This window comes from Bos mutus, chromosome 19, assembly GCF_027580195.1.
Source record: "Bos mutus isolate GX-2022 chromosome 19, NWIPB_WYAK_1.1, whole genome shotgun sequence".
NCBI classification, from domain to species: Eukaryota; Metazoa; Chordata; class Mammalia; order Artiodactyla; family Bovidae; genus Bos; species Bos mutus.
In genome coordinates this window covers 1,567,947-1,594,214 of record NC_091635.1, presented here as the reverse complement: position 1 = coordinate 1,594,214, position 26,268 = coordinate 1,567,947, and the positions used below count along the sequence as shown (strand labels likewise).

The 26,268-nt window shown below is 52.5% G+C and overlaps 1 protein-coding gene across 8 annotated transcripts in view; it reads right to left on the bottom strand.

Annotated features, from left to right (window-relative positions):
- Positions 1 to 26,268, bottom strand: part of ARSG (arylsulfatase G) — a 103,277-nt gene that overhangs the window by 28,130 nt on the left and 48,879 nt on the right. For 6 of the 8 annotated variants that reach the window (XM_070388959.1, XM_070388960.1, XM_070388961.1 and 3 more), the window contains exons 3-6: positions 7,163 to 7,350; positions 4,200 to 4,247; positions 3,102 to 3,213; positions 1,549 to 1,686 (exon numbers count right to left, since the gene is read on the bottom strand). In XM_070388959.1, coding sequence (XP_070245060.1) covers positions 1,549 to 1,686; positions 3,102 to 3,213; positions 4,200 to 4,247; positions 7,163 to 7,350 — 486 coding nt within the window. Of the gene's footprint in view, positions 1 to 1,548; positions 1,687 to 3,101; positions 3,214 to 4,199; positions 4,248 to 7,162; positions 7,351 to 21,902; positions 25,118 to 26,268 lie in introns of those variants that run through there. The other 2 variants (XM_070388964.1, XM_070388963.1) reach the window with 2 other exon arrangements.

The following is a 26,268-nucleotide window of genomic DNA, read 5'->3' as shown; positions in this document are numbered from 1 at the left end:
CTGCTCTCAAAATCTGGGTCCCATAGAATACCGGCCCCCAAAGATATCCAGGGTCTAAGTCCCAGAACCTCTGTTACTTTGTACAACCAAGGGCACTTTGTAGATGCAATGAAGCTAAGGGTCTTGAGATCAGAGGCTTTTCTTGGACTGTCTTAGTAGACCCTAAGTGTGAAAGTGTTAGTCACTTCAGTCATGTCTGACTGTTTGCAACTCTATGGACTGTGGCCCGCCAGGCTCCTCTGTCCATCGGGATTCTCCAGGCAAGAATACTGGAGTGGGCAGCCTTTCTCTTCTCCAGGGGATCTTGTCGAAGCGGAGATCAAACCCAGGTCTCTTCATTGCAGGCAGATTTTTTACTGTCTAAGCCACCAGAGAAGCCCAGTAGACCCTAAACATAATCACAAATGTCCTCCTAAGATGGAGGCATCGGGGGGTCCTTGACCACAGAAGAGGAGAGGGGAAGAAGACCATAGAAACAGAGACCAGAAGGAAGGGGCCAGGAATTCCCTGCTGGCCCAGTGGTCAGCACGCCACACTTCCACTGCCCAGGGTCTGGGTTCCATCCCTAGTGGGGGAACTAAGATCCTCCAAGCCCCCTGGTGTGGCCAAAAAAAAAAGACAGAACGATGCAACCAGAGCCAAGAAATGTCAACAGCTGCCAGAAGCTGGGAGACACGAGAAATGATTCTCGGGACTTCCTAGGTGGTCCAGGGGCTAACACTCCACCCTCCCAATGCAGGGGGCCCAGGTTCAATCCCTGGTCAGGGAGCTAGATCCCACGTTCTGCAGCTAAGCCCGGCACAGCCAAAAAAAATAAATGAATATTTTTTAATAAAAGAAAAAGAAACGATTTTCCCTGGAGACTTAAGAAGGAAACAGTCCTGCCGACACCTGGACTTGAGCCCCCATAAGACGCATTTCAGACGTCTGGTCTCCAGATCTATAGGAGAATAAACTGCTGTTGTTTCAGCCAATAAGTGGGGGGTAAGTTTGTGACAGCAGCGAACGTGCCCTGCCAACTAATGAGCCCAACAAACGCTCTGAATGCATAGAAGGCAGTAAATGGGCCCTGGCCTTGAGGGGTGACGCGCCACAGCGAGGACACGTGACACTGACGAGGGCGTGATCTGAGCGGGACCCTGGGAAGGGACCCGCACCTACGGCCCTGGTAACCCAGGCCTGGTCAGGTAACCCAGGAGACCCCAGGACAGGCTGTTTTCCAGCTTTATTTGTTGTTGTTCAGTCGCTCAGTTGTGTCCAACTCTTTGTGACCCCATGGACTGCAGCACGCCAGGCTTCCCCTGTCCTTCACCAACTCTTGGAGATTGCCCAAACTCATGTCCACTGAGTCAGTGATGCCATCCAACCGTCTCATCCTCTGTTGCCCTCTTCTCCTCCTGCCCTCAGTCTTTCTGACTGTCAGGGTCTTTTCCAAGGAGCATCTCTTCCAGGAGACACACGTGCATCTCTGTTGGGCAATGGGACTCTGCCACGGCTCTGAGCCCGCCTGGGCACAGGAGACATGGGGGTGGATGCAGGGCTCCTCACCTCGCCTGCTGGATGAACTGGGTAGCCTTCTCGGCGTACTTCTGTGCAAGGGCGCTCAAGTTCACGGGCTGCTCCACGATGTTGAGGTTTTCGTACAGAGGAAGGGCCACGTCAGAGTAGCAGTCCCGCTCAAGGTTCCTGTGTGGAAACCACAGATGGTGGAACACTCATTCCCACGACCCGGGTAGTCATGGAGTTGGACAAAACGCCCTGATGCGGCGATGCCCATAAACACAAAACACCGAGCAGCCTGGCCCAGATGGTTTTTCCAGCCTCCCACTTCCTCAGAGTGTAAAACCGATATAATACCTCTGTCCACTCCCTTCAAGCAGAAGTGTGCACTTCTTGGGCAAGCCTGGTCGCTGTATGAGGCTCCCAACGACTTTTTGAGCTAGGATGTTATTATTCCTGTTTTGCTGGGAGAGAAACTGAGGTCTAAACAACCTGAGACACTCAAGCAGAGTCCCAAAGCCAATCAGCAGCCTCGACTTTCCCCATGGGCCCCGCCCTCCCAACTCAGAGAGGCCCAGGTGGACTCTCCAGCTCCCCGTCATGGCTCCACCGTGACCTGGGCCACCACGTTAGCGCCATTCCCTGGACAATCAGGAGAAACACGTGCCTCGGTCCATGGTCACACAGACCACAGATCAGCGCGCAGGGAGCTTAGAATGTAACAGTGTCTCAATAAATGGCCATTATTACACTAACTACTGCGTTATTAATAAGCCACCTGAGACTCACTTGCCCCAAGCGGCTCAGACACCTGCAAACCTCGCAAATAACCGCAGAGCACGCTCTGAACAAGCAGAGCACCCGGCTTTATCACCTGGTTACGGTATATCGCCTTTTTCTGATAGGAAACGTATTGCGTGCTCATTACAGAGTATTGGAAAAATATGAGAGAGGAAAAAAAAATGAAAACTTCTTAATGGCACAACCGGAGTGAATGAACCGTGGTTGCCATTCTGGCGTATTTCCTTTGGGGCTATTAGAGGTGTAAATACAGACGTAGTTCAGATCCGTGTTGATGATTTGTTTCCTGCTTTTTTCACTTACTATTCTATTGTGAGCACTTCCCCATTTCACTGAATACGTTCTGAAAGCATCCTGTTGAGTGCCTGCGTGGCATTCCAACGCTGGGACACCGGCTTGTTGCTGGCGGGGGTGGGGCGCGCCAGGAGCCCTGCGGAATTTTCCTCCGTCTCCCTCCTCATGTCCCCTGGTGGGACAGGTGCGTGGTCCAGGACAGGAGGAGGGAGGCCATCCTGTGAGACCTGGTAGCACCCCCTCCCCTCACTGAGCTCAACAGTCAGAGGAAACTGGAAAAATCCAACTAAAAAAGTGCTGTCCCCTCATCTCCACAGAAAGCGTTCTTGCCCGCCATGCACATAATGCATTTAAAATTTGCACTAAAGGTACGCGACCTTTCTTTGCTGCGGTTACCGGTCCTCCTTGGCCTCTCTCATCTCCTCCAGGTGGACCACACCCCCGGGTCCGGATGGACCACTTCCCCTTGCTCTGATGCCCAGAGCCAACACCTTGGCCAGAATTACCTGGATGGTCTATCGCCCCGGGGACACGCCGGGCAAGGGGGGTGGTTGTAGCCAGGCGTGTCAGTGCAGCCCATGTCGTGGCTGTACGGGACCCCAAAGTAGTAGTCAAAGCCTGGAACAGAAGCACCGATTAGACCGGGGGCCTGCATTCTTACACCCAGGACAGAAATTTAATTTTCCGTGATTTAATTCTGCAGTGTTATGAGTGTGTAATTAAAAGAGGATTTGATGAATATCCCTTGGTAAGTATGCAAGGAAAACACGTTGCTGGCTCCCGGCCGCAAGACTAGATTTGCAAAACATCTTGTGATTAGAGTTAACCCGAAAGGGAAGGAAGCGGGGAAAATTCCTGGACGCCTACCATGCCCAGTGCTGTCCTGGACACAGCAGGAAATATCTGGGGCAAATCTACTACCTCACAACACTTTGAGGGATAAAAGAAGACATTCTGCCCTCAAGAAACTTCCCATCTGAAGGGGAGATAAGAAATAGAGATTTAGCTTGAAGAGCTGGCTTCCCAGGAAGCCAGCAAGAGAGATCAGAGGAGGAAGGCACCCCAGGATGCTGGGGGTGGGGGGGCTGGGGTTGAGACGGGAAGCTCAAAATGCTTCTCAAAATAGCTGGCGTCTCAGCTGGATGCCGAGGGCTGGCAGGATTGGACCTGGGACGGGGGAGGACGTGAGGGTCAAAGTGAGACCTGAAAACCCTGTGTTGACTTTTTTCTGAGACCCCTCCACTCATCCCACCCCTTCCCTACCCAACCCCCCCAGTCCCTGCTTCAGCAAAGCCCTCAGACAATTTGACCTCGTACCACACGGGACCTCGCGGGGGCCAGTATTCCCCGACACGGGAGAACTGGGTCAAGGAAAATGCTGATGGCCTTGCGATGAGAGGGCCCCGAGGGGAGACAAGAGGGGGGCCAGGACAGGGGCCAGGCGAGAGGCATGTGAGAGGAGAGGCAGCCCCGGGTACCCCAGACCCCCCCAAGCAACCCTGTGAGCGAGGGTGTCCTGACTCAGGAGAGAGGCTGCCCAGGATGACTCTCTTCACACAGACACCTCTGTTTCCCAGGTAACCAGTCCCCCGGGGAATCCTTACCACGGAAGTTGGGGTGGTGAGAGCCATGGTGCCCAAGATGCCACTTCCCTGCAGGAAGACAAGAGAGAGAGGCTCTCAGAGGAGTCCCTGAGGGCCCACCCCACCGGGGCGCTGAGCACACGCTCAGGTGTCCATGCCCTGCCCTGAGGACATGCAGAGAGGCTGTACACGCTGTGCCAACGCCCAGCCTGGCTCTCGGGGGTGGAGAAGGGGTCCCCAGGGAGACAGAGAGTGAGCCAGGATGACTCAGGACTCACAGGAGATGCCCAGGGAAGGGGAAGACAGGTTACCAGGAGCCCAGAGGAGTGAGAAGGCTGAGCTTCTGCCCGCAGTGAGGGTGGAGAGCCCACGGCACCCCCCCATCACAGGCCGCTCTGCCCCCTGGCGCTGGGGACCTTGCCAGGGACCGGGGAGCAGGCGCACCACCCACGTGGCCCCAGAGCTGCTGCTCGCACCTGGTGTCATCGTCTCCCCCTCTGGCCAGCAGCAGCCGCCTGCAGGGGCTGAGCGAGGGGCCAGGGACTGCCCCCCGCGGCCCTGTGGCCGGCAGATTGCGAAACTCAGCCGCACTGCACAGCGGCTCCCCGCCCTGTGAGCGGGCTCACGGGGGACGCGTGGCAAGCCCGGGACGCGCTGCCCTGCCCGCCCTGCTCTGAGGAACCCAGGCGGTGAGGGGGCAAAGCGAAGGTGTGGTGCGGTGGCCGAAACGGCAGAGTGTGAAGCAGCATGAAGGGCGGAAATGAACAGGCAACCGCAGGAGTCTGGCCAGTACTTGCTCTCACGTGGCCTCCATGACACGCTTCCAACCCATCTTCTTTAGACGAATGCATGCGGCCCAAATAAAGACCTGCTCCATCTGCACAAAGTGTATGGGCGGGGGAGGAGGGGGCGGGGGGAGGATGGGGGCAGGGGGACGGGAGGGGGGGGGGGGGGGCGGGGGAGTGGGGCGGGGGCTGGAGGAGGCCCTTCTTGCAACTGGTCTATACGTTTGGGGAAAAATATGCAATAAGAAATTAAGGGAAGTGAATTAAACATTAGATGGACTACTTAGATTCAGTATGATGTGGAAATATAAAAATATAGTACAATTTTAAAATTCTTTCTAAAATGATAATAAATATGTAAAATTACACCACCAGGAAATGTGAAATAATAGGAAAGGCAGAAAAGTAGGACCGAGTGGTAGGTATACACCTAGGGAAAAACCCATTAACACAGATCAAGGTTAGAAGCAAACGGGCTTCCCTGGTGGCCCAGTGGCTAAGACTCCAAGCTCCCAGTGCAGGGGGCTCGAGGTCGATCCCTGGTCAGGGAACTAAGACCTCATAGGCCACAGTTAAGAGTCTGCATGCCACAACTAAAGATCTTGCATGCTGCAACTAAGACCCAATACAGCCAAATACATTAAAAAAAAAAAGTAAAAAGATTATAAGCAAGGAGAGAGTGGTGTCAGTGGACTCCATATTCCTTCAGCAGGCTTTTAATTTCCCCTGTAAGTGTGCTTCTGGTAAAGTCACAGTCTCAACAAAGAGATATGCTTTGGTATTTTGTCCCAGAAAAAAATAAAAGAAGGTATGGTGAGGGGTGAATAGTTGATCTGTGATCAGTTGCCTTCTTGGGGTTGAAAGGCTTGAAGAGGGAGGGGCAAGTGCGATCCAATCCAGCTTGAGAAGAACCCACCCACCCCCAACCCCCTCTTAGGGTCAGAGAGCCCAGGGACCAAAGCCCCTCCCCCGGCTGGGAGTCCCGCGGATGCAAGGACCGGCTCGAGGATGCTCAGCCCACACTGAGAGCCTCATCGGGAACTGTGCCTCCAGGCTTGGAGACAAGGGGCTGAAAGGAGAGCAGGTTGGGACCTTAACGGTCCCGCCTCCTGCGGACGGGGGCTCATCCTCACAGACAATGAAGACCCCCACTCTAGTCTGATGGTCTGAAGCATATGTCAGGCTCCTTGACCCAGAGCGGGGGTCGAGCAGACACACAGAAACGCCTGCTTCCTGCAGGCCCCAACGACATCCCCACAGGACCCTCGTTGCCACATCACTGTGCGGAGGCGGGGAGGGCGGTGGGAATCCTGAGGGACCCGCTCTTGGAGAGTTAGGAGAAAAAGCACAGGCGTTAACAAAGGACATTTATTTTTCTGACTTCACTCTGTAAGACAGGCTCGAGGTTCCTATTTACAGAGAAGAAATGGAGACACCGAGGTGGAGAGCAGACTGGTGGACAGAGGAGGAGAAGGAGGCGAGGAACCACTGAGAAGCCAGAATGGACACATACCCGACCGCGTGTAACAGAGCCAGTGGGAAGCCACTGTGCAGCTCAGGAGCTCCCCTCGGTGCTGTGATGACCTCGAGGGGCGGGATGAGGGGGCGGGGAGGCTCAAGAGGGAAGGGGTATATGTGTAATTGTGACTGACTCGAGCCCATGTACAGTAGAGACCGCCACAGCATTGTAAAGCAATTGTCCTCCAATTAAAAAAAAGCGCAGGTGGGCTGAGGATGCCCCTGGGATGCTGGGTCGTCCTGGCCGCTGCTGAGAGGGGCGGGAGGCACTAGCTCTGTACCTGATTTAGTTCACTGTTGGCTCAGCCGCTAACTCGTGTCCAACTCTTTGCAACCCCGTGGCCTATGGCCCACCAGGCTCCTCTGTGCATGCGATTCTCCAGGCAAGAACACTGGAACGGGTTCCCCTCTCCTCCTCCCGACCCAGGGATCAACCTGCAAATCCTGGGTCTCCTGCACTGACGGGGGCGGTTTTACCACTGGCACCACCCGGGAAGCCCCAGTCTACCGTTAGGTCTTTTCAGCTATTGATACTGAGAGCTGAACGCATTTCTAGCTTCCACGGCAAGAAACGAATACACGAGCAGACTCAAGCAGAAGAGAAGGCTCTGCAGACGTGCAGGAAGCAGCCCCCACAGTGAGCGCAGGGCACGGGGGTCCAGGAGGCGGAGGCCATATTACCAATCATCCCCGTGACGTAGCCAGCCCCCCGCAGCACTTCGGCCAAGGTGGTCTCGTTGAGTGGAAGGCCCCCCACGGACGTGACTGCGAAGTTGTGAGTGACCCCGTTGCGGAGGCCCAGCCGGCCAGTGAGCAGGGCCGCCCGGGAGGGCGAGCAGGTGGAGGCCGCCGCGTGGAAATCCACAAACCTGGGGGAGAGGAGAGTGATGGGGGTGTCCAGACACAGAGAGCCACAGCAGTCACCTCCCACTCAGTTCCCAGGGCCCCGGTGCTGGGGAGGAGCGCCCAGATATCAGATGTGGGGCAGGTAAGAAAACGACAAACCTACAGAGCGTATTAAAAAGCAGAGACATCACTTTGCCAACAAAGGTCCATTTAGTCAAAGCTATGGTTTTTCCAGTGGTCATGTATGGATGTGAGAGTTGGACTATAAAGAAAGCTGAGCTCTGAAGAACTGATGCTTTCGAACTGTGGTGTTGGAGAAGACTCTTGAGAGTCCCTTGGACTGCAAGGAGATCCAACCAGTCCATCCTAAAGGAGATCAGTCCTGGGTATTCATTGGAAGGACTGATGCTGAAGCTGAAACTCCAATACTTTGGCCACCTGATGTAAAAAGCTGACCCCTTGGAAAAGACCCTCATGCTGGGAAAGAGAGATGGTGGATGGCATCACCAACTCAATGGACATGAATTTGAGCAAGCTCCAGGAGACAGCAGAGGACAAAGGAGCCTGGTGTGCTGCAGTCCATGGGGTCACAGAGAGTGGGACACGACTTAACAGTTGAACAACAACAAAGAAAATGAAGCCCACTGGTATTTTCCTGGTGGCCCAGTGGTTAAGCTTCCTTACTTCCATTGCAAGCAACATGAGTTCCATCCCTAGTTTGGGAACTAAGACTCTACAAGCCTTGCAACGTGACCTCCCCGAAAAAGGAAATGAAGCCCACAGAGATAACGTGATTAATCCAAGGTCACATAGCTAATTCAAATAGATTTAATCCAACATATTGAATGGACTACATATCTCCTTTATCTGTAGATTGTATATTTTGAATTCACCTACTCAAAGTACCTGTAACCCTAAAATCAATACTCATGGCTCTCACACGCCAAGCAAGTGTCCTCCTTGTCACAGGCAATTCAGTGCCATGGTTTTTGCAACTGTTTTCTTTATGTTGATGATTTTACTGCTTAAAACAATCCCAAGCACGATACTCTAGGTCTGGCCAGCGTGTCTAAGCTTGAGAAGGCTGTGATGGGCCTTATGGAGAAAATACATGTGTCAGACAAGCTTCATTCAGCAGTAAGTATGGTGCTGTTGACCTTCAGTTCAATGTCGATGAATCAAATATACATATATATATATATATTAAATAAGTCACCCAATCATATCTGACTCTTTGGAATCTCATGGACTATAGCCTCTATGAAGAAAGAGTCAGGCTCCTCTGTCCATGGAATTCTCCAGGCAAGAATACTGGAGTGGGTTGCCCTGCCCTTTATCAGGGGATCTTCCTGACCCAGGGATCAAACCCGGGTCTCCTGCACTGCAGGCAGATTCTTCACCATCTGAGTAACCATGGAAGCTGAGCCACCAAGGAAGCCCCCTGGCGGCTCAGATAGTAAAGAATCTGCCTGCAGTACCCGAGACCTGGGTTCGATCCCTGGGTTGGGAAGAACCCCTGAAGGAAGGCATGGTAACCCACTCCAGTATTCTTGCCTGGAGAATCCCATGGACAGAGAAGCCTGGTGGGCTACAGTCCATGGGGTCAAAAAGAGTCAGATACGACTGAGTGACTTTGACGCATATATTAAATGAGATGAAACACACGTAAAACCAAGTTCTGTACTGATTAGGTGATGAAAATGTTGTCTGCCATTTGAGAAATTAAGTACCCCGAGACTGCCTGGATGGACAGGTCGTCATAGCTGCTGCAGTCCACGACCCCAGCTGAGGTCATTGGTGTCTAAACACCACTCGTTTGAGCGAGGCCGCCTGGACCTCCCAGCCCAGCCGTCTGCCCGCTGAATCTCCCCAGGGTGGCCTCAGTCAACACAAGGCGAAAAAGAACTGCCCACTCAAGAGATGCTTGAGCGTCTGACCCCCGGCATCACGAGCCACGATCAGGTGGCTGTTGTGAGCCGCTGACTTGGGGACGGCCTATGACTCAGCAGGTCAGCACCCGGGCAGAGATGGCGGGACAGCGGCCCTCCCCCTTGGGCCCCCAGCCTGGCACACTGTGGGCAGCACCTGGTGCGTGCAGAGTGGGCGATGTCCCCGCCCTCTCTGCTTTCGTGAACACAGTGAGTCTTGCTAGACAGACCAGGCCTCAGCCCCGGAAGATGGGGGGATTCCCGGACACCACGTTTCATGGGGGCACACAGCAAAGAAGGGACAGCAGCCCCCGGGGGCACAGACGTGCCCGTGAGTCCCCAGCCACGCCGTCTGGAAGCACTGGCCTGGGCCTGCGGCCACGCTCTTCAAGCAGGCGAGCGATGCCTCCACCTGACGGAATGAGGGCAGGGGCTCCCACACCATGGGGTCTGTGTGCCAGGTACAGCGGCCCTGTGCCCCCGGGGGGCCTGGGGCCCCGGCTCTGCCTTCACACCCAGCCAGCACCTCCCTCCTGACCTTCCGTCCCTTGTGGTTGGAAGTTGCCTCCCTGCCCTCCCTTGATCGCTGGGCTCCCAGCGGTTCCCAGGCACCAGCTTCTCTCAGAGCATCGCCACCTGCCCGCGGGTCGTGGCTGGGCCGCCACCTGCTCGGGACGCCCGCGGCCGCCGGGAGGCGGGGAGGTGAGGAGGGGCATCCTCTGGATCTTCAGGGGGCGAGGCCCTGCCAGCTCCTTCACCCCAGCGTCCAGCCTCCTGAACGGGGAGACAAGGCATTTCCGGTGTTTTAGGCCACTCGGTTTGCGGGGCTTGGTTACCGCGGCTCCCGGCAACACACACGGCACACTACAGATCCTCAAAGTTCACCCAACAGGACGGGGTCCCGGGGCACCTCTCAGCCCCGCCTCTGCCTCCCCTCCACCGCAGACACCTCCCTCGGCTGGAGCTCAGCCTGCACACCCGGACTCGCTTCCCACCCTCCTGGCTTCCGACCTAACCTTCAGAGCCTACCACGGTCACAAAAGCCAGTGAGAGCCGCTTGGTCGTGTACCACTCTCTGGGACCTCAAGGACACCCAGCTCCACCATCCATGGAATTCTCCAGGCAAGAACACTGGAGTGGGTTGCCACTCCCTTCTCCAGGGGATCTTCCCGACCCAGGGATCGAACCCGCATCTCCTGAGCTGGTGGGCAGGTTCTTCACACTGAGCCACCAGGGAAGCCCTTGCCACAGAGGCTCTTATTCCCCAGAAGGATGATCTTGACTTTGACTTCTGGGCTTGGGAAGCTGCCTCGCGCCTAAATGCAGACCCTGGTCTGACGGCACCTAGGCACTTGCTAACGGGGGTTCCCTGGGGTCGTGGACACCTGCTCTCTGCCCCCACACCCACCCACCCAGACCTGGGCCCAGCAGAGCAGCACAGACCCCTCCCTAATGGTCGGACCCACGACCCATGACCCAGGCATGGCAATTCAGAACCCAAACCTGGAATCTTCTTCTCTTTTCCTTTTTTTCCAAATTCTTTTTCTTAATATATTTTGTTCAGATATAGTATTCTCTTTATATATATTTTATTTATTTACTTTGGGCACTGCTGGGTCTTCATTGCAGGACCAGCTTTTTCTCTAGCTGTGGTGGGAGGGCTTCTCATGGAGTGGCTTCTCTTGTGGAGCACAGACTCCTGACACCAGCTTCTCTCAGAGCATCGCCACCTGCCCACGGGTCTAGGGCGCATGAGCTTCAGTAATTTTGCTCCCGGGCTGGAGAGCTCATGCTCAGTGGTTGGGGCGCATGGGGTGAGTTGCTCCGCGGCATGTGGGATCTTCCTGGACCAGGGATCAAACCCGTGTCTCCTGAATTGGCAGGTGGATTCTTTACCACTGAGCCACCGGCGAAGCCCCCCAAACCTGGAATTTTCTGACTCAGAGAGAGAGGAATAGTTCTTTCTTCCCCCTGAGTCTCAAGCTACAGTGATCTAATCCCAGAAGGGCAAGCGGCTGACCACCCACTGTAACCCGGAGCCTGAAACATTGGCTTAAATGGCCCAGAAGGCCAAACCAAAGACGGGGCCTCTCCAGAGTCGGGTTCACGAGCCGCAGCAGCGCCCCTTCTGTGCTGGGGCTGCGGGAGTCCCGCTGTCACACGGCGATGACCCGGGAGAGGGCCCTGCAGAACAGCGTGTAACAGCAGAAGGTCGGTCACTGCCCCTAGGCTGCACGTGGTTCCGACTCGGAGGTGGGTAATTCCAGCAAGTGCTCCTCAAAACTGTGACATGTAAGCTGAGACTAGAGTGTAAATATCCAGCCTGTTCTCTACGTCTGAGTCTGTTGCTATTTTTTCAGATAGGGCCGTTTGTGCCATATTTTAGGTTCCACGTGTGTGTGTGTGCGCGCGCGTGCTAAATCGTGTCTGGCTCTTCAACCAGCGTTCGTCTCTCAGTCGCATTCGACTCTGTGCAACCCCATGGACCATAACCCACCAGGCTCCTCTGTCCATGGAATTTTCCAGGCAAGAATAGTGGAGTGGGTAGCCAGTTATTCCCTTCTCCAGGGGGTCTTCCCCACCCAGGAATCAAGCCCAGATCTCCTGCATTGCAGGAAGATTCTTTATCGTCTGAGCCACCAGGGAAGCCCAATTTTAAAAAATAAATAATCCACTGACTTGATGTTTGTTTGTCTTATGATACGAGAAAGAGCCTCCATTGGGACTTCCCTGGTGGCCCAGTGGTTAAGACTCCAAGCTTCCAATGCAGGGGGCTCGAGTTCAGTCCCTGGTCGGGGAAGTAAGATCACACATGCCAAAAACAACACAAAACACATAGCTACCATTTATCAAGTGGCTACTACCCTAATCATATTACATGCATCATTTCAAATCACCAGAATTCCATTTTACAGATAAGGAGGGTAAAGCAGAGAGCCTAAGTAGCTTTCCCAAGACTATGCAGCTGGCATGAACACAGATGTGTCTTGCTCTGTCTAATCCCTGTTTCATATCAAAGACTGTAGACCCAGAACTCCCTGGTGGTCCAGGGCTAAGACTCTGCACTCAGAGTGCAGGGGGCAGGGGGTTCGATCCCCGGTCAGGGAACCAAGATCCCACAACGCAACCAAGACCCGGCATAGTCAAATAAACACATAAATAAAAATAAACATTAAAAAGAAAAATAATAAACAGGGTTGGATGTGGGAGGGAGGCTCCGGAGGGAGGGCATATGCATAAACGATGGCTGATTCACGTTGACATTTGGCAGAAACCAACACAACATTGTAAAGCAATTATCCTCCAATTAAAAATGAATAAATTTTTTAAATTAAAAAAAAAAAAAAAGACTGGAGATCCCTACACCTGGGAAAGGACAGAGCTAGAATTTGCACCCAGGCCTATCCACATGCTAAATTCCACATTCTTCCCACGTCCCTTTCCACCCAGAAGGAGCCCAGCAGCTGGGCTGGTCCACAGAAGGGACGGCCCTAAAATCACTCAGACACCAGGCAGTGGTCTGAGACTCACGCCCGCTGCTACTCACCCTGCCAGCCCAACTCACAGTCACACCCCCTACGTGAGCGACCCCCGGATGCCCATTTCCCAGCCAATGTCCAAGGGCAGACAGAGGAACCAGTGTCAGCAGGATCGGTGTGTCTTCTCTCTGAACACGGGAAACCACAGTCCAGAGTTCCCTTGAGGGGTGTGGAGCTAAGGAGCACAGAGAGCTCATGTGGGCCACAGCAAGGGTCCTTGGTCGCTAAACCTAGGCTACCCAGGCGGCTTAGTGGTAGAGAACCCGCCTGCCAATGCAGGAGACATGGGTTCAATCCCTGGGTCGGGAAGATCCCCTGGAGAAGGAAATGGCAACCCACTCCAGTATTCTTGCCTGGAGAATCCCCATGGACAGCCCTGGTGGGCTACAGTCCATGGAGCCACAGAGTATGACACAACTTAGCAACTAAACAGGAAACAGTTGGGAAACTTAGGGGACTCTTCCCCACTGTGAGCTGGCCTTTGCCAGGGCGTCTGGAATGCCCCAGGGCGGCAGTGACCACCATACTTCTTGCCAGGTGCTCGCACCAAATGTTTGTGTCCTCCAAAAACAGGCATGTGGAAGCCCTTCCCCCAGAGTCATTGTATCTGGAGGCGGGGCCTTGTAGAGGTAATTCCCTTTAGGTGAGGTCATGAGGGGGCTTCCCTTGTGGCTCAGCTGGTAAAGAATCTGCCTGCGGTGAGGGAGACCCAGGTTCGATCCTGGGTTGGGAAGATCCCCTGGAGAAGGAAAAGGCAACCACTCCAGTATTCTTGCCTGGAGAATCCCATGGACAGGGAGCCTGGCGGGCTACAGTCCACAGGGTTGCAAAGAGTTGGACGTGACTGAGCGACCAAGTGCACAAGATAAGGACGAGTCCTTCCTCTGCTCTGAGTGAAGACACAGTCAGGAGGCGGCCGTCTGCCAGCCCGGAAGAGGGGCCTCCCCAGAGCCTGACCCGGCCGGCACCTGGGCCTTGGACTTCCCGGCTTCTGGAACCGTGGGAAATAAATGTCTGTTGTTTAAGCCGCCCATTCGGTTGCATTTGCTACAGCAGCCCCGACTGACTGATACACCCAGGCAGTGCCCAAAACACTTGTCCTGGGTGGATGCCACTCTATCTGCCTGGTTTTACCTACCACCTGTGCTGAGAGTGGTCTCTCCTTGAATACGCTCATACCATCCTCTTGGAAACACTGCAGCACATTCCTCTGGAAGGATGTCGCTCTGCGGGACTTCCCTGGTGATCCAGGGGCGAAGGCTCTGAGCTTCCACGCAGGGTGCCGGGTTCCATCTCTGATCAGGAGACTAGACCCCACATTTCTTCATTCCCCACTCAGTCCTGTCTGACTCTCTGTGACCCCATGGACTGTAGCCCGCCAGGCTCTTCTGTCCATGGGATTCTCCAGGAAAGAACACTGGAGTGGGTTGCCATTTCCTCCTCCAGGGGATCTTCCTGACCCAGGGATCGAACCTGTGTCCCTGCATTGGCAGGTGGATTCTTTACCACAAGCGCCACCAGGGACGCTCCCACAAGGGTTCACTAGATCCCACGTGCCAGAACGAGAACATCTTGGCCGCATGCTGCAACTAAGACCCAGAGCAGCCACATAAACAAGTAAGTGAATATTTATTTTTAAAAAAGGAACTCTGAGTTCCTCCCTGGATTGTAGGTTCTGTTAGGACGGGGCTTCGAGGGGTCACTCCAGCCCCAAGCAGACTGCCTTGGAGTGATGGTGCTGCCCCAGCAAAATGAACAAAACTTGAAGAGAGAGATCCAGGTCATTTGATCGGAAAAAGCACGTTATCCATTTTCCACATAATCGCTTAAGCGGGTGCTTTTAGGGTTCAATTCCTTTCCCGCTGAGAGTTAAAGTTCATAGCTTAACTCTCAGCAACCTCATCTCCTTTATTTCCAAGTCTTTGGAAAGCCCTGGCCGCACCTCCCCCTGCACAAAAAAATACCTGCCGACACCCCACGCAGCCCGACGCACTGACCTCCAGGTCGCCTTCCCCCTCCCAGCCTCTGTCTCCGTTTGGCAGGGACTCATTAATAAGCAATAAAATGGTCTTGCTCTTTGGAAAGCTTCCTTTGTTTTTTCCCAAATCTTTCTGGGCAGGCTTGGGCCAGTTCACCAACAGGGGTCCTAATTAAAGCCTGAATCGACATTGTAAAGCGAAGCCAGAAATACAGAGCCAGACGTTACAGCAGCCCGTGAACAGGAAAATCAACGCAAATTAAGACACGGCCAGACAGAAACCAAAGCAACTCACCATTGCATCAATTACTCGTATTAGAATCGGGGAACGTGAGCACAGGAAATGCAGCCTTGAAATCCCCGGAGAGATATAACATCTCGAAGTGAACCGTGTCCAGCCTTCATTTATAAGGAATTTTAAATAGAGGACGAGCCCTGCTCTTTAAACTCTCTAAATGGCTGTGTGACTGGAATAAAAGCTCTCTGGGCTCCATTCATAATTTAAAGGTGTGGAGGTGGAAACGAGCTTTAACGACCATCTGCGTGCAGACTGGCCTCTGCGTGCAGAGGGACAGAGGTGGGCGGGGGACCTGGGAGAAGGTAGGAGCAGGACGTCCATGGACTCGGTCAGCTCAGCCGCCACGTTGCTGCTGTTTAGTGAGAAGGATGCTAAGTGGGACCACTGAGCAACCATAGGCAGGCTCTTTGAACTATAAGCAGAGACTTCCTTGGCGATCCGGAAGTTGGGGCTTTGTGCTTCTATTTCAGGGGCACGGGTTCGATCCCTGGTTGGAGAACTAAGATCCTACAAGGCATGCAGTCCAAAAAAAAACTAAAAGGAAATGTGGCAGCAAATAGCCCACTTGGTGTGTTCTGCTGACTCATCCACTCATCCATCCATCCACCCCTCCATCCATTCACCCCTCCATGCATCCATTATCCACCCCTCCATCCATTCACCCCTCCATCCATCCATCCATCCACCCCTCCATGCATCCATTATCCACCCCTCCATCCATCCACCCCTCCATCCATCCATCCATCCACCCCTCCATCCATCCATCCATCCACCTCCATCCATCCATCCATCCCATTATCCACCCCCATCCATCCACCCCTCCATCCATCCATCCATCCACCCTCCATCCATCCACCCCTCCATGCATCCATTATCCATCCCTCCGTCCATCCACCCCTCCATCCATCCATTAACTCACCCATCCATCCATCACTCCTACTCTTATTCTTTTCCAAAAACATGTCCCTGGCAGCTGAGCTTGGTATGATCCTTGGCAAGTCTCCCATTTCCCTTCCACACTCACCCACCAGGTACTTGACAACAAGATGGGCCCACAACTTATGGCCTGAACGTGACCCATCTTGGCAGCTGTTCCATGTACGTTTGAGAAAGATGTATGTTTTGCAGTTGTTCAGTTCAGTCGCTCAGTCGTGTCTGACTCTTTGCGACCCCATTGACTGCAGCACGCCAGGCTTCCCTGTCCAGCATCAACTCCCGGAGTTTACCCAAACCCATGTCCATTGAGTCAGTGATGCCATCCAGCCATCTCATCCTCTGTTGTCCCCTTCTCCTCCTGCCTTCAATCTTTCCCAGCATCAGGGTCTTTTCCAATGAGTCAGTTCTTCCCATCAGGTGGCCAAAGTACTGGAGTTTCAGTTTCAACATCAGTCCTTCCAATGAACATCCAGGACTGATCATTTTTAGATGGACTGGTTGGATCTCCTTGCAGTCCAAGGGACTCTCAAGAGTCTTCTCCAACACCACAGTTCAAAAGCATCAATTCTTCAGCGCTCACCTTTCTTCATAGTCCAACTCTCACATCCATACATGACCACTGGAAAAACCATAGCCTTGACTAGACGGATCTTTGTTGGCAAAGTAATATCTCTGCTTTTGAATATGCTATCTAGGTTGATCATAACTTTCCTTCCAAGGAGTAAGCGTCTTTTAATTTCATGGCTGCAGTCACCATCTGCAGTGATTTTGGAGCCCAGAAAAATAAAGTCTGACACTGTTTCCACTGTTTCCCCATCTATTTCCCATGAAGTGGTGGGACCGGATGCCATGATCTTCATTTTCTGAATGTTGAGCTGTAAGCCAACTTTTTCACTCTCCTCTTTCACTTTCATTAAGAGGCTCTTTAGTTCTTCTTCACTTTCTACCATAAGGGTGGTGGCATCTGCATATCTGAGGTTATTGATATTTCTCCCGGCAATCTTGATTCCAGCTTGGGCTTCCTCCAGCAGAGCGTTTCTCATGATGTACTCTGGATATAAGTTAAATAAGTAGGGTGACAATATACAGCCTTGACATACTCCTTTTCCTATTTGGAACCAATCTGTTGTTCCATGTCCAGTTCTAACTGTTGCTTCCTGACCTGCATACAGATTTCTCAAGAGGCAGGTCAGGTGGTCTGATATTCCCATCTCTTTCAGAATTTTCCACAGTTGATTGTGATCCACACAGTCAAAGGCTTTGGCATAGTCAATAAAGCAGAAATAGATGTTTTTCTGGAACTCTCTTGCTTTTTTGATGATCCAGCGGATGTTGGGAATTTGATCTCTGGTTCCTCTGCCTTTTCTAAAACCAGCTTGAACATCTGGAAGTTCACGGTTCACGTATTGCTGAAGCCTTGCTTAGAGAATTTTGAGCATTACTTTACTAGCATGTGAGATGAGTGCAACTGTGTGGTAGTTTGAGCATTCTTTGATTGCCTTTCTTTGGGATTGCAGTTGTCAGATAACAGCAAAACATACATTTCTACAGTTGATAGAAATAACTTCTAAAGCTTCAAAAATTAAAAAAAAAAAAAAAAGATGGGCACACAAGCATCTCAGGGCTTCCTAGATGGGCACTTCTGCCAGCCGCCACCACCACAGGTTGAGCCATCCTGGAGGCACAGCCCCTGCCCTCCCAGCCACCAGTGTGTGCCACGCCGGTGAGCTGGAATGGTCCATCCCAAACATCGTGGGTTACTTCAGTTCTCAGAGCCCTCAAACATCTGAAGGGGGGCCCTGCAGCAGCTGCTCCATCCACAGGTCCTCCATCCAACCTTCACACTCACTATGCAGCCGTCCTCAACCATGAGATTGCCAGCCAGACCAGCAGAGCGCGGGCTGCGCATCATCTGGATGGATCCTCAGCACCGAGGACAGTGGCTCTGGGGCCGGGGCAGGGGAGGGCCCGTATGGATATTTGTAGAGAGAAGGGGCATCTTTCAATGCCCGATCTCCGCTCGTGCTTCTCCCGCCACCTCCAACTTCTTTTCTCCCCTTGCTAGCTAATTCCTACTCATCTTTACAGTCCTAACCAATAAGCTCCAGGGAGTCCCTCCCAGCTCCCCTCTGGAGAAGCGGCCTTTGTTTCCTGTGGTCCCACAGCTGTATCCTTCATGCGCTTCTCGCCCTGGGCCTTATTGTTCGAAAGATGGGAAGCCCAGCGTGACCTTTCTCATTTGTGCCTGTGAGATGTATTCAGTTCAGTTCAGTCGCTCAGTCGTGTCCGACTCTTTGCGACCCCATGAATCACAGCACGCCAGGCCTCCCTGTCCATCACTAACTCCCGGAGTTCACTCAGACTCATGTCCATCGAGTCAGTGATGCCATCCAACCATCTCATCCTCTGTCGTTCCCTTCTCCCCCTGCCCCCAATCCTTCCCAGCATCAGAGTCTTTTCCAATGAGTCAGGTCTTCACATGAAGTGGCCAAAGTACTGGAGTTTCAGCTTTAGCATCATTCCTTCCAAAGAAATCCCAGGGCTGATCTCCTTCAGAATGGACTGGTTGGATCTCCTTGCAGTCCAAGGGACTCTCAAGAGTCTTCTCTAACACCACAGTTCAAAAGCATCGATTCTTAGGCACTCAGCCTTCTTCACAGTCCAACTCTCACATCCATACATGATCACAGGAAAAACCATAGCCTTGACTAGAAGGACCTTTGTTGGCAAAGTAATGTCTCTGCTTTTGAATAGCTATCTAAGTTGGTCATAACTTTCCTTCCAAAGAGTAAGCGTCTTTTAATTTCATGGCTGCAATCACCATCTGCAGTGATATGCTAATTCTGTTCCCCCAGAATGTGAAGCCGATTACATCCAACTCAGGTGATAAGAGCCTCAGGGGTGGGAGATGCTTCTGGAGTCCCCGTTCTTCCTTCTGCATCCTAAAGGCTGCCTTTCCTGTCTTGATTTTCCACCAGACTGTAAAACTGTCTTAAAGGGCAGAGCTGGCCGGAGCCTCCCAGTGTGACTCATGATGGGCCCTCAGTAGAGATTCATTGTTGAACGGCTACAGCTGGGAGACTTAAAAGCAGAACGGAATGGTAGCCACTGTGCTGGCTGGTGAACAGTTCAGTTCCTCTTCTCTGAGACTGGCTGTCACCAAGATCCGCGTGTTCCTGCATGTCCCCGCTGCTACACAAGGATAAAACCAGTCTTCACGTTGTCCCAGTGGCCAGGTAGGCATCACGTGTTGTTTATGCCTGTGTGACGCACTGCCTCAAGGACAAAGAGGTAACCCCCCCTGTCCCGCAATGCTGAGGATTTACAAAGAGAAGACAGAATGGGACGTCCCAGGGCAAACAGCTCAGAGTTAAAGGTGAAGTGCACAGGAGGAGAGGATTTCTCCCTGAGGAGGGTCCTCCACCCAGAACCTGGATTACCGAGTTATAAGGTCAGGGGCAGAGTGGAGAAGGCTGGAAGGGGATGCCCTGGTAGGGGAGGGTCTTTCTCTGGCTGATATAAGTCTCCTTCACAAAGTTCTTCCTGCCCTCGCTCTCGGGCGTCTATCAGACCACTCTCCTGCAGTTTCCAGAACCTCTCCACGTCCTACAAAATCCCCAAAGCAGCAGAATGGCTGAGAAAGCCCTGAGAGGTGGCAGAGCATGTGCATTTTTGCAAAAAGTCAGTTCTGGAAAGAGAAGTCACACCTGGCTTTGGACTGAACTTGAAACCGTGCACCTCAGACTGAGACTTGAACCCACTGGCCAGGACCCAGCTTGGGACTTGAACACACCTGGGCTCAGGATTAACGAAGTTCAGGTTCTTGATGTCTCATGGCAGGAAGAATTCAGTGAGAGACAAAGTGATAGGTAAGAAGTGGGTGTATTTAGAGAGAAACACACCCCACAGACAGAGTGAGGGCCCTGGAGAAGGTGAGTATGGCTCCAGGGGATGGGGGTTGTCGGTATTTATAGAGGTGGGTAATTTCACAGGCTAATCAGTAGGAGGAACATGCCAGCTATTTTGGGGAAGGGGTGGGGATTTCCAGGAACTGGGCCACCACCCACTTGCTGACCTTTTGTGGTTAGCTTTGTAACTATCATGGCGCCTGTGGGTGTGTCATTCAGCTCACTTGCGTTACAGTGAGTATATACTGAGGCACAAGAGCTAGCGGAAGCCAACTGGTCTGCCATCTTGGGCCCATTTGGTTCTGATCAGCTGATGTCCTGTCCTCGGGCTGTGTCGGGCTGTGTCGTTCTTTGAAACGTCGTGCCCTGCCCCCTTCTCTCCTGTTTCAAACTGACAGCTCAATTCATTCCTCACCAGGGCCGTTTTTAGAAACAGCCCCAAGCTCCTGGGGGCCTCTGACCTTGCAGGGGTGACCGCTGATCTCAGATTCTTAGTCACTGCCTAGAACTCTCAGAGCAGCAGGGACTTGCCTCAAAATTAAATTAAGGGCAGAGAAGGCACAAAACAGGGAAGAAGAGAACTCAACTGTGCATAGTTAATAGATTACGAGTTAACTTAAAGAAGCAAACATATTTAAGAGGTACTGTCACCTAAACCCCTAGCTCATTGCAGCATTATTTACAACCATCAGGACAGGGAAGCAACCCGAGTGTCCCCTGATAGACCAAAGAAGATGCGGTATGTACACACAGAGGACTATTACACAGCCGCAAAAAAGCATGAACTCGTACCATCTGCAGCTACACGGATGGATATTATGCTTGGTGAAGTAAGTCAGACAGAAAAAGACCACTGCTGTGTGATTTCACTTATATGTGGATTGCAAAACAGAAAGCAAATGAACCGAGACAACAAAATAGAGAACAAACATGCTGTTGCCCGAGGGGAGAAGGAGTGAGGGAAGTAGGTGAGGAAGACTAACAGGGACATACTCCCAGTTTCAACACAAATGCGTCGTGGGAATGAAATGTACAGTGTGAATACAGTCACTGATCATGCCGTACCTCGCATGGCGACGGACGACCACGAAAATGATATTTGGCTATGGATAGAAACGGCTAATCACTGCCTGTGCACCAGGAAATAGCAGTCTTGTAGGTGAATTACGAAACCGAGCAGGGCCCTGTGGGGCCTCCCAGGCACGAAAGCCTTTCCACGTCCGCCATTTCTTGTTAGTAGAAAATAGGCTTCACTCAGCCCCTATGACCTTCCCTGAGTTCCGACGTGTCCCTGTTAGTCCCCAGTCGTGTCCGACTCTGCGACCCCATGGACTACAGCTCACCAGGCTCCTCTGTCCATGGGATTCTCCAGGGAAGAAGCTGGAGTGGGTATCCATTCCCTTCTCCAGGGGATCGTCCCAACACGGTGATTGAACCCGGGTCTCCTGCATTGCAGGCAGATTCTTTACTGTCTGAGCTACCAGGGAAGCCCCTAAGCTCTGAAGGTCAGATTCAAATAGCTGCTAATCAGGGAAGCAGGGGAACTGCATGGACCATAGTCAGATTGAAAAAGAAGTGAATGGGGGCCTCCCAGGTAGTCAAGAGGTTAGGACTCCAGGCTCGCACCGGAGGGGTTCCATCCTTGGCTGGGGAACTAAGAGTCCAAGCCTCAAAGTGAGGCCAAAAAGAAAACCAAACCAGAAAACAATGGTTGACGACTAAACCACATCTCTCAGCCGCCCCTTCCACCTGCGCAGCACACAAATCCTTTGCCAGCTTCAAACGGAGGAAAACTACTGAGATTCCAATCCCCACCCCCTTCAACAGCTGCCTTCCCTCTTCCTGGCAACGCCGGCCCAGGCCTTGAAGGACACTCTTGGCAAACTCCCCTCTCCCACCCAGCCCTTAACGAGAAGGCTCTCGACGGGAGGATGTTGATTCCGCCACTCACTAACTCTGTGCCAGTTATGTGACCTTGAGTCCCTCACCTGTGGAAGAAGTGCAGCCTCGGGTGGTGGCAAGAGCCGAAGGGGGCAATGCCAGGGGCCTGGCAGCACTCGGGACGGGTTACTGACTGTTACGGCAGGTGCTGGTCCGGCATGCACGGTCCACGGATTCCCTGGGGACTGCCCCGGGTCCGCTCTCCCCCACAGTTCTCTCTTGGACTTCTCAACACGCAGAGGAGCCAGTTCATATGGACAATTCAAACATGTACTGTTTCTAACAACAAAAACCACAGCGAGCGTGTCTCCAGTTGCGGCTGCTGTTCAGTTGCTAAGTTCTGTCTGATTCCTTGCGACCCCATGAACTGTAGCCCACCAGGCTCCTCTATCCATGGGACTTCCCAGGCAAGAATGCTCGAGTAGGTGGCCATTCCTTTCACCAGGGGATCTTCCCTATCCAGGGACTGAACCCATACATTTACATTGCGTGCTGTGGGCTTAGTCACTTAGCCACGTCTGACTCTTTGAGACCCCAGGGACTGTAGCCCGCCAGGCTCCTCTGCCCACGGGATTCTCCAGGCAAGAATACTGGGGTGGGCAGCCATGCCCTTCTCCAGGGGATCTTCCCAACCCAGGGATCGAACCCAGGTCTCCTGCATTGCAGGCGGATTCTTTACCAGCTGAGCCACCATTTTATATATATATATCTTTTTTTGGTAAATTTTACTGACGTGTAGTTGATTTACAACGTTCTGTTAATTTCTGCTGTCAACAAAGCGACTCAGTTACACACACTCATTCTTTTCGTGTTCTTTTCCACTGCGGTCTGTCACACAGGATATTGAAGGTGGCTCCGTGTGTCCACAGTTGGGTCCTGTTGTTTATCCATTCTACATATCCTAGCTTACGTGCCCAAACTCCATTCCTTCCCTTCCTTTTAGGTACTCTTTTTCAGATTCTTCCCCATTATAGGTTATTACAAGATTCTAAACGCGATCCTCTGTGCTGCACGGCGGGTCCTTCTCATTTACCTGTTTTATATGCAATGCTGTGTATCTGCCAATCCCAAACTCCTAGTTCATCCCTCCTCACCTTTCCCCTTTGGCGACCCTAAATCTGTTTTCTACATCTGTGAATCTGTTTCTGTTCTGTAAACAAGCTCACGGTATCCGTTTTTTCAGATCCCACGGGTAAGTGATATCGCGTGGCATCTGTCTCTCTCTGCCTCACTTCACTGGTATGATCGTGTCTGAGTCCATCCCCGTTGCCCGGTGAGATGCCATCATCTCACCCTTTCACGTGTTCCTTTACTTCTGGCCACGCCCCTCGGCCTGTGGCATCTTGGTTCCATGACCGGGAATCAAACTCTAGCCCCGTCAGTGGGAGTGAGGGGTCTTAACCACTGACCCTCCAGGGAGCCCTGATATTTCACCCTTTCTCATGGAAGCCACCTCGTCTAAAAGTAACTGGTTGCCACAATCCTAGGAAACGAGCACACGAAAGAAAGGGAGATAACAGAAGAGAGAGTTTCTCAAGTCCCCCTTGGCCCCTGTTTGGCAATAAGTGTTCTTTCTGAGAGTCACGGTTCCCCACCAGCGGCGAGCAGGCAGGCAGGGAAAAGCCCGCAGTGAATCAGCCCTGGCCTCACAGGAAGCGCGCTTTCCTGTCAACAAAGTGCAGAGTGAAAAGCTGTCGACACCGGTCCGAGGGCCCTGCCACAGGGCTGCGACACCAGGAGGAAGGGAGGAGAGCCCCCAAGCGCACGGGCCTTTGGTCCCCGAGAGGCCCTTTCCGCTGGGGCTGAGCATGCAGGTGGGGACGGCTCGCGAGCAGAGCCCAGGGCCTCACAAATCTCGGTTTAAACAAGGGGCCACATACTTCTCCACAAACCCACTCGACATGGAAAGCAGAAGTCCTTGAGCATTAGGCAACCCAGTTCCCGTTGAGGCTCTGGTCAATGCTAGGGATTAACTCTCTCCCCGGGGAGAAAAAGAAAAAAATCTGACATGAAAAATCTGGGGTGACATTCCAAAGCACCTGGAACTCCTGAAGCCCAATTATTGATGAACAAATATTTAGGAACTGTCTCCTAGGCGCCAGGCTCGGTGCAGCAGTACAAGCATAGGAGGACAGACGAGGCCTTTCTCCTCCTGACGCCCAGAGCTAGAAGGGCGCTGTACAGTCTCCTGTGGCTGCTGCAACAGATGACCACAGACCGGGGGGCCTGCAATTACAGAAACTGATTCAGTGTGGGAGGCAAGAAGCCTGAAATCGAGGTGGCGCAGGGTCGATTCCCTCTGCAGCTTCATCAGCAGAGCCCATCCCAGGCCTCCCCCCTGGTTTCTGATGGTTGCCTGGCAACCCTTGTGGGTGGATCACTCCATCCTCTGCCTCCATCTTCATTTCACCTTCTCTTCTGCATCCTTTCCTCTTCCTGTAAGGACAGCAGTGGTTGGGTTGAGGGCCACTCTAAATCAAGTAAGACATCACAGAGATCCTTAACTAATGACATCCGCAAAGACCCTATTTCCAAATTTGGTCACATTCTGAGGCTCTGGGCAGACGTGAATTTGGGGCTGGTGTTTTGAACCCAACACAGGTGGTCAGCTGGTTAGGCAGTTGCCATGAAGAGCAGCAGAGGTGATGACAGGGCGCACCGGAGACAGCCAAGTGAGCATCCCGAGGGCCTCACCGGGAACCGGGAACCAGGTGGTGAGTGGAGACTGGTTAAACAGTAGAGGAAAGTGGACTGAACCATAAAGTTGGACCATGCAGAAGGCTGAGCACTGAAGAACTGTGGGGCTGGACAAGACTCTTGAGAGTCCCTTGGACTGCAAGGAGATCCAACCAGCCAATCCCAAAGGAGATCAACCCCTAATATTCATTGGAAGGACAGATGCTGAAACTGAAGCTCAGATACTCTGGCCGCCTGATGTGAAGAGCCAACTCACTGGAAAAGACTCTGGTGCAGGGAAAGACTGAAGGCAGGAGGAGAGGGGGATGACAGAGGACGAGATGGTTGGATGGCATCTGCGACTCAATGGACATGAGTTTGAGCAAACTCCAGGAGATAGTGAAGGACAGGGAAGCCTGGTGTGCTGCAGTTCATGGGGTCACAGAGTCGGACATAACTTAGTGACTGAATAACAACAAACAAGTGGAAAGTGTATCAAAAACTAATCATTATCTATAAAATGGATAACCAACAAGGACCTACTGTACAGCACAGGGAATTCTGCTCAATACTCTGTAGTAACCTGTATGGGAAAAGAATCTGGAAAAGAATGGATATACGTGCATGTATAACTGAATCCCTTTGCTATTTACCTGAAACTATCGCATTGTAAATCAACCATACTCTAATACAAAATAAAAGTTATATTTAAAAAAGAGTTGGACAAGACGAGCAACTGAACAACAACGAAACAACTAATTACACAGATGAGGATTAAACAGAGGGAGAAAACAGCTGAGGGCACAGAGGGTACCACGGCTGGTCCAGACAGGAGGGGCGCTGCGAGGCCCAGGGCAGGAGGGGCCCTGCGGAGGGTCAGGGCAGGGGATGGGCTGGGCTTGTTCACTGCTCCTTGGAGTTCAGATTTTATCCTTAGGGTTACCAAATGCCTTTGAAAGGTTGGAAACAGGGAGACATTTCTAGAAACTTCCTCTTGGCCAAGGGGAGGTGGATGGATGAGAGTGAGCGACATCAGATGCAGGGACCGCAGGGTCCCTATCTCAGGGGAAAGCTCTAAGCGTGAGGATGCTCGTGGGTGAAACTCCAGAGAAGCCCGTGTGCTGTCCCAACAAGCCAGCGGGGGTGATTCCCCACCAGAGGAATTTAACCTTGACAGATGGGATCTGGCCAGTCAGAGCAACATCCACCCAATAAGGAAAACCCAAAGTCTGGAAGCCTGACACTTTTTCTCAGTCTCACTTTCAAAGAGAGGAAAGCTGCATTGGAGCAAAAAATTTATAAACAATTGGACTGGTTCAGATACACACCCCTCTTCCTCTCTGCCGCCTTCAGAGTTAAGTGCGCCATAAATGGGCCATAAATCCTGTCAGCTCACAGTTAAGTCCTTGGCCTTTGTGTGCCCCACTGACTTTCAGCCACTCTCCAAAGGTCACCTTCTCCCTTAAACTTCCAGGCTGGGGTCCACACCCTCCCCACAGACTCCAGAAACTCCTGATGCAAGCTCCTGGACTAGATTGTAATCTGTACTTTCCTTTCAACCTGTCTCCACTAAGAGACCTTAAGGGCAAGGATCTTTATCTTGTTCACCTTTGTGTTTCCACTTCCTAATATACACACACACAAAGTTAGTGTTATCAGAATTCCCTGAGCGGTTAGGGCTCAGTGTTCTCGCTGCTAGGGCTCTGAGTTTGATCTCTGGTCAGGGAACTAAGATCA